The sequence below is a fragment of the Sus scrofa genome, chromosome Y (genome assembly GCF_054392235.1).
Source record: "Sus scrofa isolate SSC_HxYL_T2T_F1_AM1 chromosome Y, Sscrofa_HxYL_maternal_Yorkshire_Landrace_v2.0, whole genome shotgun sequence".
Lineage (NCBI taxonomy): Eukaryota > Metazoa > Chordata > Mammalia > Artiodactyla > Suidae > Sus > Sus scrofa.
This window is the reverse complement of record NC_139402.1, coordinates 17,366,175-17,378,750: the sequence shown is the minus strand read 5'-3', so window position 1 is coordinate 17,378,750 and position 12,576 is coordinate 17,366,175. Positions and strand designations below refer to the sequence as shown.

The following is a 12,576-nucleotide window of genomic DNA, read 5'->3' as shown; positions in this document are numbered from 1 at the left end:
GCACCTTTTATAGCCTGAGGCTAAGCCTGACACTGGTTACCTCAGCCACAAGCCCCTAGGAAACCTGCAACCCCATAATGCCAGGAAGGCCTAGCCTTCTCACACATCCCCTGGCCATTTCCTGGTCACAAAACCTATGGAAAACCTCAATGCTCCTGACTCTATGCCCTACTTATTTCCTCACCAAAACCCCTCCGCCTATTTCCTGTTCTAACAAAAGAATAAAAAAAGACTACGATTCCATGTAATCTTGGATTATATCCTTTGGCTCTTTCAAGAATGGCAAGTTTCCTCTTACACACATATAAGTCGTTTTTCTTATAAACTCTCTTGTTATGACTTATCTCCTACTTGTTGGATTTCCTTAATGGTAGGGGCCCCACATAAACGTGAAATCTCTACTTCATGAATACTTAGCATATATTGATAGACATACCAACAAGAATCATAGTTGCTGTGCTAATATGACTATGAAAATGTGAGGTTCCCAGCAGCGTGGAGACAGACCCCCTTTGCCCCCATATATGGCTGTTCAACTTGGAGATCTGCTATGGACAACCTATCCCAGAATTGGTTGCTCAGTTTGTGCAGCAAGAACCAACGGACTGAGGAAAACACCTGGAGGCATATGTTAACTTCTATAGTGATGAACTGCTCTCTGTCATGGGACTTGACCTCCTACTCCTCCCTTGACCTTCCCCTCCTCTTTCTTCATTGTTCCCATCAAAGATTCTGGCGTGAACTCCCACCGCAGATTCCTGCCACAGATCCTTTATAAGCCTAGCCCCTCCTCACAGTCAAGGCTGGTGCCCTCCTGAGCCATAAATATCAAATGCCCTTGCCCACTCCTCCCTCAGCAAACTTCACATATGGTGCTAAACCCCAAGCGGGCATGATACGAGAATGGGAATCAGATCAGTGGTGCCCCAAACTCCTGGGTTTGAAAGCCAGAGAGCAGCAGGCAGGGGCAGCTCTTCCTGGCTTAACCTCTGGAACCCACCCAGGTTTGGGCCCCTGATCCAGGCACCTCTGCACAAGTTCTCTCCTGCTCAGCCAGGGAGGAACCCCCAACGGGGAATTCCACCTTTCCATGACTGATTCTGCATCCAGCACTTGCCTTCTTATACTTGGATGAGAAAATATCACTTTTCTGGGTCTCCTGTCAGCATGGCTCTTGGGCCCCAGTTCCTCTGGCACATCAGAGTACAACCTTCTGCAACAAAGCATCACACTAGGTTTGTAGAATACTTAGACACTTGGCGCATTCCTCTAATCTGGGGACACCCACATCAGCGAAAAACCTCCCTCTCTGTCCCTCAGCGTCCACTATCCAGACTTTAAAGACACTCAGCCTAAGAAGTGGCACTCCCTAAGGCGGCCCCTTCCTTAGCCCACATCCCCTCTTAGTCCTCATCATGGCGAAGAAGCCCTCCACTCCTCCACAGAACACACCTCTTGGTTGCCTCTTATGGAATTTAGGTATTCCTAAGAGGAAATGTTAGGTACAAGTATCTTTACTTCTTCTGTAACTCCGTGTGCACAGGATAAACATTAGCTAATGGCTCTCAATGCTCCCAAAATGCCACTTTCAATTTTTTTATATAGTGATGTTGTATTAGTTTTTCCATTATAGCTGGTCCACCGTGTTCTGTTCACGTTCTGCTTCATCACTGTACAGCGTGGTGAGCCCCATCCACATACATGTATGCATTCTTTTTTCTCCCTTTATCATGCTCCACCGTGAGGGACCAGACAGATTTCCTAGGGCTACACAGCAAGATCCCTTTGCTAATCCAATCCAAAGGCACTAGAAGGCATCTATTAACCCCAAGCACCCCATCCATCCCACTCCCTCCCTCTCCCTCTCCCCCTTGGCAACCACAAGTCCACATTCAATGTAAATAGCTTGAGTGACCTCAAAAACATTTGTCACTGTAATGACGAGTGGAATGAAAGGCGCTGTCAGCCCACAGGCCTCCCTCTGTTCTCCCTGTTTCACATTTCAAATTCTTCTCCATCATTCATGTCATATTCCCTCTCATTCTGACAGCTCCTGCTTTGATCCTGCAGACCATTATTCTCCACAATACAAATCTCTCCATGCCTCCAGCTCTCCCCCAACACAAAATCCTCCACACCCCTACCCAAGCTGTCCTCAGCTTCTCCCCATCCTAACCCAGATACTGACGCCTCTTTCTCTCCTCCTCATACACAGTTCTGTACCCAGCTTCCTCCTTCTCCAAACACCTCCCAACCAGCTCCTTTGGTCCCTTGAGGGGGAGTTGCCAGCACTGGAGGGATTGTCCAGGTCCATGTCCCTATTTCCATGTCTAACCCCTCCCACTTAAATTGAAAAACAAAAAAGATGAGACTCCTTCTCTTCTGATCCCTCCATCTATATTAAGGAATTTGAACAAATCACTCAGTCCCGTGACCTTACCTGCCATGGTGTTGATGTCACCTTATCCTTCCTCCTCGACCTTGTGGAAATGGAAATGGTCTGGTTAGCCACTCAGGCCCACACAGATGACCTCTGCTGGCAAAACAAGAACCAAAGAGTGCGGGCGGTAGCAGTCCCAAGACAGGATCCAAACTGGGACTCTCCAGTTGATTCCCAGGCCTTTAGACACCAGAGTCACATGGTAACTTGTCTCATAGGAGGACTATGTGAAGCAGGTCTTAACTAAGAAAAGAAGAAGAAATTAGACAGAGCCCACATGAAAAATCTTCTTTCCTTCCTGATTAACAGAGGCACTTCAAAAAGATACACAGTTAGACCTTTCCCATTTGGAGGGAATCTTTCCTTCCACACTCCCTTCATCTCTCAGTCTGTCCCTGACATAAGGCACAGATTACAAAAGTGGGAGGATGGGCCTCAAACCCCTCAGCAGGATGTCCTCACCCTCACCTTCAAGGTCTTTAATAATCAGCATAAAGAGGCTGAAAGCCAACACTTAAAAAGAGATCGGGCTAAATACAAAATGCAGGCAACTGCCATTCAGGGCTCCCCCAAATATCAGCTCTCTCCCCTGGACAATGGCTCTAAGGCACTCCAGGCCCCTGCTGCAGGTGTGATAAGAGAGGCCACTGGAAACCTCTCAGGGGAGGGCCACACCCCTCCCTGCAGAGAGACCGGAATCCTTGGACCTCAACAGGCCAAGCCACCTTGGCAGGATCACAGAAGACTGAGGGTGCCCTGGAAACCCCTGCATCCCAGACCCACAACTACTACTCGGGTGAAGCACCAGGTAACTCTGCTAGTTGTAGGTAAGCTGGTATCCTTTCTTATCAACACAGGGGCCACTTACTCAGCACAACCTGAATTAACAGGTCACAAACACCCCTCTCAAGTCTCTATTGTGCATGTTGGTGGTCTCATCTCCAAACCCTTACCAAAACCCCTTCCAAACTGCACCCCATCAGGGACACCCTTTAGCTGTTCTTTCCTGATATTAACCAAGTGCCCAGCCCCAACTCTTGGCAGAGATATTTTATCTAATTTCAGAGCCTCCCTCAGACTTCTCACTCCTGTCTCTCTTTCCGAGTCCTCTCTCCTCCCCCTTGCTCATCTAGAACATGATAAGCTACCTCTCCCAGCCTCCGTTCTTTTGCCCTGGTTATGGGACACCTCCACCCATTCCATAGCTCAGCAGCTTGCTCCCGTTCAAACTGAGTTAAAAGACCAGTCCACAAACCTCTGCCAACCTCAATACAGGCCCGTAACCGAAGTCACTAATGGAATCGTAGGCATAACCAGGGTCCATGTCCCCTTCCCATGTCTGACCTGTACACTAAACTAATCCAGACCCGGGGACCAGTGAAGGGCATGCCATTCTTTCAGTCCCTTTTATCAGCCAGCCTTCCCCTGACAGACACATCTACACATATTAGGACAGGGCCCACAAACTCCATGCCTGGACTAATTGACAGGGCCTTTAAGACTCAGGGAAGAGGCTCCTCAGTTCTGAGGGAAAAGTTTTCTGCCCTCAAGGAAACAAAGTCATCCCAAGAGAAATTTGCCTGTGTCCTTGAGATGCAGGTGTTCTGCCTGGACATCTGGAAGCCTTAGCTCCACCATCTTTCTGAAATAGAAATTTCAGGAATAGGGGTACATTTTGCAAGTTGAATTCTCAGGGTCAAGGAGAAATCGTTTGTCTTTTGTTCTAAACATTATTAAAAGATGTTTAGCCACCTAGACAAGTGACCTTGATTTGTTCCATCTGTCAGGGATCCAGTTTGAAGCCAGTGTCTCTTGCAGCTGATGGGTTTCACACAGGTGTACCTTATTCATGGCTGAGACTTTGGAATGGGAAATCTGAGCTTCCTGTTTTGTATGTATCATTGTTTGTGTTGTGCATGTATGGCCTTGCCAAAATTACTTCATCAAAAAGCTCTACTTAATTGGCTTGAAGGAAATTAAGCTCTTATATGAACTCTCAAAATACATAAGGTAAGGTAATTTTAGATTCACATGAACTGGAAAATATTCCGTGTTAAATTAACATCTGATATTAAAGTTAAAGTAGGTTGATCTAACTTAAATGGGCATGTCTTCAGAGTCATTGGCAGAAGCTTTTCTTATTGCACCTAGGTTTGATAAAAGTCAAATCGGATGCTGAGGCTTCAGTTACTAAGAAGGGACAGCAACATCACTTAAGACTATTATCGGTGTTTTGGTGCTATGCTGTGATGTTCTGTACCAGGAAACACATACTTTTAGAAGTGATAAAAAGTCCACCCAGACAAGTAGACATTGTGTTTTCAGTAAAGAAGGAAGGAGGAATGGAATTGCATTTTATTAAGGGAACAGAAAGTAAGTCTGTCGTGTAGCTTGTTATTTTGAATGGAAAGCTAGCAGACAGAATAATACGGATACAGAAAGTGATGGAAGATTTCTGCGAAGTGGACACTAGACAGGATTTCCAAGCTTGGTCGGGACTGACTGGGAGTTTAAAGTTAAAAAACAAACAAACTTTAAATGTAAGCTCGTGTAAAACTTGAATTAGGTTTCTGTCTCTCTGCTAAAAGAAAGGTTTCTGAACCTTCTTAACCTTACCTTGTTCATACTCTTGATAACAGGTTACATGAATCGATTGGCCTTTAATTTGTATTTGCTTTTGAAATCCTTTGTTAGGTTGGTTGAGTGACTAGGTAATGTTTTACAATAAAGTGAGATTCTACTTGGCCAGGTGTTTAAAATTTGCATTCTCTCTCTCTCTCTCTGTGTGTGTGTGTGTGTGTATTTGCAAATTTCCTAAGTGTAAATTACAGTGTTACAGGGGAGAAATTGTCGGATGAAAGGTATGAACCCAATCTATAAAGATATAGCTCACAACTTACTCCCTCATTCTCAGACATTTGCCATCCTGATGACCTTGTAGCATGGGAAAAGTGTGCCCCTAAATCAGAGGAGGGAAGATAGGTAAGCAACAGCTGTGAATTCAAGAGCCATGACTGTGGGAAATCCAAGAGGCAGCTTGCTTCTTCCTGGCTCCCCAGAAAACCCATTAATGAAAAGAAATGCTTTGAAAATATGTTCTCCATTTGGGGTATTCCTTCTACAGTTTTGGGTTGACAATATCTGGTGAAAATGAGGATCATTTTAGAGACAATCTTGTGACTCATACTCTAGTTCTGTGTTTTGAGGTTAGGGTTCACTTTCTAAAACTCACTTCCCAAATAGTTCTTTGAGGCTGTGTTACAATATTTCAATGTTTAAGGGGGTTACTAAGAACATAGTCTCAGCATGGGAAGCTGAGTGCTGCAATCTGTCTCTGGGAGAATATCTGATGCCCCACGATAACCAGGGGGTTATACATTCTGGGAAAGTATCATTTAAAGGGTTGTCTCCAGCCTAGATGGAAGGTCTCTTGTCAGGAATACTTAAGTACCATATGCACAAGCAAAGTGAATAAAATAACTCTTAAAATCTCTATTTCCCTCTTAAGAAGGACATCCACATTGCACTGGTCTACAGAGGGAATTACTGACATCAAACTCACCCTAAAACAAGGCCCTAATAACAGAAACACCAATGCCTGGACAAAAAGAAGTCACCATCAGAAGGACACCACTATCCCAAGATTGCCCCCCCATGACCACATGGTCATTTGTTGACCTTCTCATCTACCTTGGTGGGTTTCTCCTCTCCAAGGCTCTTCTCAGTGATGTTCCTAGGTGGGATCCCCTCACCTGGCCAACTAATACCTGCTCTCACAAGGGCACAATTATGTTTCCTTCAACTGTTACTCAAGCTCAATCAGCAGGTAAGACTTTAGCCAAGTGACATAACTCTCCTGGGCTACATTAATCGAAATTTAACGGCTCCCTTGTGTTGGGAATGTTTAAACTGTCAAGGGATAACCAGCCTTAGAACACTGGGGAGTACAGCTGAGTGGACAAGCCAGAATGAAATTTCCTTTAAAGAAAAGGAACGGACTAATCCAGCTGAACAGCGATAAAACAGGGCTGTTTTGCGTGAAGCTTTTCAATTTTCATTTATGACTTTATGAATACTGCTTTCCACATAATTTTTAAGAGACCACAAATATTTTCTTATATTTTTCCACTCCTTATCAGAATAGGTTAATTTGTTTTTATTGCCACCAATATATTGTTATATTTTCTTCTGCACAGCATGGTGAGCCAGGTACATAGACATGTTTATATTATTTGCTCCATCACAAGTGAGGAGACATACTTCCCAGGGCTACACAGCAGGATCTCACTGCTTATCCATTCCGAAGGCAAGAGACTGCGTCAATGAACTCCAAGCTCCCACTCAATCCCAATCTGTCCCAGTCCCCCTCCCACTGGAAACCACAAGTCTATTCTCAAATTCCATGTTTTTCTCTTCTGTGGAAAGCTTCACTTGTGCTCTAAAATAGACACCAGATATAAGTGTTATCATGTGGTCTTTGTCTTTCTCTTTCTGACTTCCTTCTCTCAGCATGAGAGTCTCTAGGTTTATGTTTTATTCACTGTGTCCACAAAATTGCTGTCTCTTGCATTTCCAGAAGTGTAACTGAGTCACTGAAAATGATATATAGTTCCATATGAGATCAGTGGTCTCTAGATATGGGAACATGCAACAAGAGGGAATATTTTCCTGGACCATAATAGACGAGGAAGATGGGTGGTCCAGAGACTTTTGGCTACTCCTAGTATGGCTTTGTCCAGGACTAGCACATTTAATGGCCTATCTGTGACATCATTGCCAGACCTAGCAATGTTCATTGCTGGCACTGTGAGATGAAATGGTCATGAAATGCCTCCCCAAACTATGGTCAAATGTACGACCATTGGGGAGTATGGCCAACTGTGACCTCAAGTTAGCACTTGCCTAGAGGCTCTCCGTGCAGGAAAACTTGAGGCACAGCAGCTGTTGACCTGCAGCACCTGCTGAGCAGAGCTCAGGGAGGTGAGCAGCGGTGAGGCACAGGCCTTCAGACCGATTTCAGGTGAGGATCTCTATGGGCCCAAATTCTTGCATCTTCTCTCATCTAGAAATACAGAGGTCATTGACCATGGCAACTGCATGGGCCAATAGGGAGAAAAGGCAGAATGGAGTAGCTGTGGGTCAGACATCCATGGAAGACTAGGAAATCTTATGGAAGTAATTTCAGGCAAGCCTTTGTATTGCCAAGAACTTAGGGTTTATGTGCCCTGTCAGACGTGATGACACCAGCTGTTCTCAAAGCAGCATCAGCTGGCAGCGACAACCTTATATTTTCACGGTCTTCTCTTATAGCAACAGAAAGGAGACAACATGTTTTATGACCAATAGCTCCTGTGATTTACGTGTTAATACCACATCACGTGTTAAAACCTACTCAGATGAAACTACACTCCTCCTTCAACAATACTGGTGTCAACCCATGTTTAATCTTATTTTTCCTTTCTTCCCATCCTCTATGGTAGCATATACCATGTCCATCCACAAGTACTCCTCACCCCAGGCCAGCAGGAAGCAGATAGAGAAGAGTAGACATTCATCCCTATCCCATATAATGGAAGGCTTGAATGAGAGAATCCCAGGAGGATGGAGACAGACCGCCATACACCCCAACTATTGCTGCTCACCTGAGAGACTTGCTGTGGACACCCCTCCCAGAATGTGGATGTGCAAGTTGGGCAGCAAGAAACGAGGACCTGTGGGAAGCAACTGCCTGCACAGACTAACTGCCTACATGGATTAACTGTGCTCTGTCATGGGACTTGAGTCCCTACACCTCCCTTGACCTTCCCTTTCTTCTCCATTTTCCCTGCCGCAAGGTCCCACTGTGGACTCCAACCACAGACTCCCACCACAGATGCTTTATAAGCCTAACACCTCCTTGCAGTCAAGGCTGATGCCATCGTGGGCTCTGCCCAGCCCCCTCAGAGACCCTAATAAATTCCTCTTGTGCACTATTTGGCCTTGTGCATTCCTCCCTCAGCAACCTAACGGAAAATGTTTGGAATATTGTTTAACACACAGACTACTTGCGTAGGATACACAGAAAACTCGATATAATAAAATCAGTGATACCAGATCATTGTCAGTTTTTAACAATGTGACAACATTATGGTATAAGTTTTAGAGTATTCAGTTCAAGGGCATATATAATCTTCAGAATGTGGTGCACCCATCAATTCCTCAGTCCACATTGTATCAATCCACAAGGAAATCTCATACCCTTTGGATGGTACTTCCCCACATTTCCTCTCCTAACACAAGCAACCATCAATCTTTTTTTTTGTCTCTATGGCTATAGATATTTTGCCTGGTGCCCAGGGCCCTTCCATGTCTTGGTTAGTGATAAAGGTCATGGTTTGTTGTGTTTTGTTTTGTTTTTGATTGTGTATTTGTTTTTTTTTTCTTTTCTTTTTGTCTTTTTATTTTTTGGACTGTACCTGGGGCATGCAGAAGTTCCCAGGCCAGGGATTGAACCCATAGCACAGCAGAGATCAGAACACTTTTGTAACAAGCTAGCCAACATAGAACACTGGCTATGTTTTTCTGAATATAAATACTGCACAGATTCTAGTTATACACTCTCAAGAGCTGCATAGCTTTTGTTTCACTTTGCCGTTGTTTTTTTTTTTTTTTCTTCCATTTACAAGGCCTTACATGACAGGCACAAGTGCATATGTGCACAAGAGAGAACTTGCGTTTACTTCAGGGATGAAATGGATTTATTTATTTATGTGATTTTTTTATTAAAAAGATTCCATTGGAGTGGGGTCTCATTTGCTGATCTCATTTTTTTTTTCTCTCTTTGGGTTACTGTTCAAGTACGGAGCTCATATTTTATATTAACTGGGCTAATTTCATAGAGAAGTAAACCCTGACTGAAGGTGATGCTCAGATTGCTAGGAGACTAGTGTCTTGTGATGTCACAGCTACTCAGGCTGGCAACCATTGTGATGGATTGGATAGTTTATCTGTGTAGGCTTACCAAAGCAGCATTTAAAACTGCAGAGTTCAAAAGCCATGCAGGTGAGAAAAGTAGCTGAAGAGAAACAAATCTGAGATGGCACATGCTCCTACAGAAATTCAAGGTGTTTCTCCTAAAGATGAATCAACTGGTTCAGAATCCTCCATTACATCTCCATGGTGTGATAACTCAATCACTGGGGACTTGGACTTGAGGTCTCAGAGTGAAGAAAAAGCTTTCCAGGCTTTGTCTGAGGGCTCCCTGATGAAAGAGCCATGCCACACATTGTGTGCCTCTGAACCAGATGGAGATAATGATTTTCCTCCTCTGCCCTTTCCCAGAAAACTTTGGGAAATTGTTGAAAGTGATCGATTTAAGTCCATTTGGTGGGATGAAAATGGAACCTCGATCGTGATCAATGAAGAACGCTTCAAGAAAGAAGTTCTGGAGAGAAAGGCTCCCTTCAGAATTTTTGAAACTGAGAGTATGAAAAGCTTAGTTCGACAGCTTAACCTTTATGGATTTACTAAATTGCGAAGGAATTTTCAAAGACCTGCCTCACTAGCCAACATTCTGGCAGAAGATAATGAAGTCTCTGCTTGGAACAAGGTATTATGAAATGTCCAGTTACTATTTACAGAGGGACATCTGCAAATATGTTCATACATATAGGGTCATAGTAGACCTTGAAAGTGGGATGAAGTACTGCTATGCTTTTCAACTGAAGGCCACTTGGTCATAAAATATTTGGGGTGATAGAGAAATTTCCTAGCCACCTGGAGCCTTCTCGATGAACCTCACCCAATACAAGCCCCTGAACCTCATACTGTTACTGTAAATGCACCAGGCATTTTTATTTAAGGACCATAATTGCCTGTTCCCACTACATAAATTTTTGAAAATGTTAGTAATAGATGAGTATTATTTCCTCACATTAACTCTGTGTGATGAAACAAGTCAGATTTGTATGGATTCTTTGTCCTCGTATCTTTGTTTAAAAGGTCACTAAATACCTTTCTCTTTTGGTTTTAGCTGCAGTTCTACCATAATCCAAATTTTAAACGAGGCTGTCCCCATCTGTTGGTGAGGATGAAAAGAAGAGTCAGGGTGAAAAATGCTTCTCCAGTATCGGCTTCTCTACTTCAAGGTTGCAGCAAGAAGCGCTCTAGAACAGGGGGTGATGTGGATAACCATAATTCTGATGTGGCTGCAGAAACTCGTGGAGAAGATGCATTTTCAGCCTCTACAAACCTAAATGTGCCTTTAATAAGATGGCCTTCTATGAGCCAGAGAATTTCTAATACAACTACCCCAACTAGAAGTGGTCTTTCTTCTCCATCATCACCATCAGTCAGGCCACCAGGACAAATTGTCATGGCTCAACATGCTATTTTTAGTCAGTTGACCACGTTTCACATGCACTCACAAAGCAGCTACTCTCCAGCAAGTGGCCACATCGTGAATTTCATTACAACTACCACTTCCATTTCTCAGTACCACCTTATTTCTAACTTCCCAAGTGGTTATTTTGGACTGAGGGTGGAGCCTTCTCCTTTGCCAACCAGATACCAGAATATATCACCAACTGCGTGCCCTGTATCTAACCCCCAACCAGCAGCCCATCCATGGTTCCCAATGCCAATGGCCACTGACACATCTGCTGCCTCGCTTTCAAGGCCAAATCCTCAGTCCTTTTCCATATCTGAACATCACCCTAATTACCACTGACCTATCAAAGGACTATAGGTTATGCAGGAGAGTGAAGATGAAAATTTATGCTGGCAAATGTCACCAAATTCCTGCAATTCTGATATTTCAGCAATAAACTTATATGTTCATCTTCATAGTTTCATCTTCTTTTTTTTCTTATTCACCTGGATCTCTTTCTTTAATTTTTCCGATTCTTTTGTTCTTTTTCTTTTTTTTATTATTTTCCCACTCTACAGCAGGTGGGTCAGGTTATCCTTACATGTATATATTACAATTACATTTTTTTTTATTTTGGACACAGTTAAGAGTAAAGGGATGTTGCATTTCTTTGTCTAAAATGATTTTTCCATCATAGCTTGTTTACTGTGTTCGATCACTTTCATACTGTGCCACAAATTGGCCCAGTCCCACACCCACCCACCCAAGACCCTCACCCACACATATACATATCCTTTGTTTCACATTATGCTGCATCAAAAGTGACTAGAGATAGATCCCATTGCTATACAGCATGACCTCATTGCATACCTGCTCCACATGCAATAGTTTGCATTTTCAACCCCCGAATCCCAGTCCATCACAATCCTGCACCCTCCCCCTTGGCAACCAAAACCCTGTTGTCCAAATGCATGGGTGTCTTTCCTGTGGAAAGTTTCAGTTGTGCCATATGTCACATTCCACACATAAGTGATGTCATATTGTGCTTGCCTTCCTCCTTCTGGCTTACTTCACTTAGTAGGAGAGTCTCCAGTTCCAGCCGTGTTGCTGCAAATGGCATTATTCTGTTCTTTTCTTACGGCTGAGTGGTGTTGCATTGTGTATATATACAACATCCCTTAATCCATTCTTTCCAATGGTCATTTAGGTTATTTCCATGTCTTTCCTCTTGTGAATAGTGCTGCATTGGACATAAACGCGCACATAAAGTTTTCATGGAAATTTTTTTTCCCCCCAGGTTTATGCCCAAGAGTGGGATTGCTGCGTGACATGCTAGTTCTATATTTAGTTTTCTGAAGTGTTTCCATAGCGGTTGTAACAATTTACACTCCTCCCACAGTGTAAGAGAGTTTTCTTTTCTCCATACCCTCTCTAGCCTTTTCTCATGTGTGGACTTGTTAATGTCGGCCATTCTATCCAGTGTGAAGTGATTCCTCATAGTAGTGTAGATTTGCATTTCTCTAATAAACAGTGATGTTGAGAATTTCTTTATGTGCTTGTTGGCCCTCTGTATATTCTCTTTGGAGAAATGTCTATGCAGGTCTCTTTCCCATGTTTCCACTGAGTAATTGGCTGTTTTGTTGTTGAGGTGTATAGGTTGGTTGTAGATTTTAGAGATTGAGCCCTTATTAGTTGCATCATCTGAAATAATTGTCTCCCATTGCAGGTTGTCCTTTTGTCGTTTTAATTGTTTTCAATGGCAGATTATTTTGCCGTTTTTTAATATTTG

At 43.4% G+C, this 12,576-nt stretch overlaps 1 protein-coding gene across 1 annotated transcript; it reads left to right on the top strand.

The window, feature by feature from the left end:
* Window positions 1-9,515: 9,515 nt before the first annotated feature.
* Window positions 9,516-11,147, top strand: LOC110257899 (heat shock transcription factor, Y-linked-like). The gene is made up of 2 exons (XM_021080903.2): window positions 9,516-10,028; window positions 10,452-11,147. The coding sequence occupies exons 1-2, from the start codon at window positions 9,516-9,518 to the stop codon at window positions 11,145-11,147; spliced, it is 1,209 nt and encodes a 402-aa protein (XP_020936562.2).
* The last annotated feature ends 1,429 nt before the right edge of the window (window positions 11,148-12,576 follow it).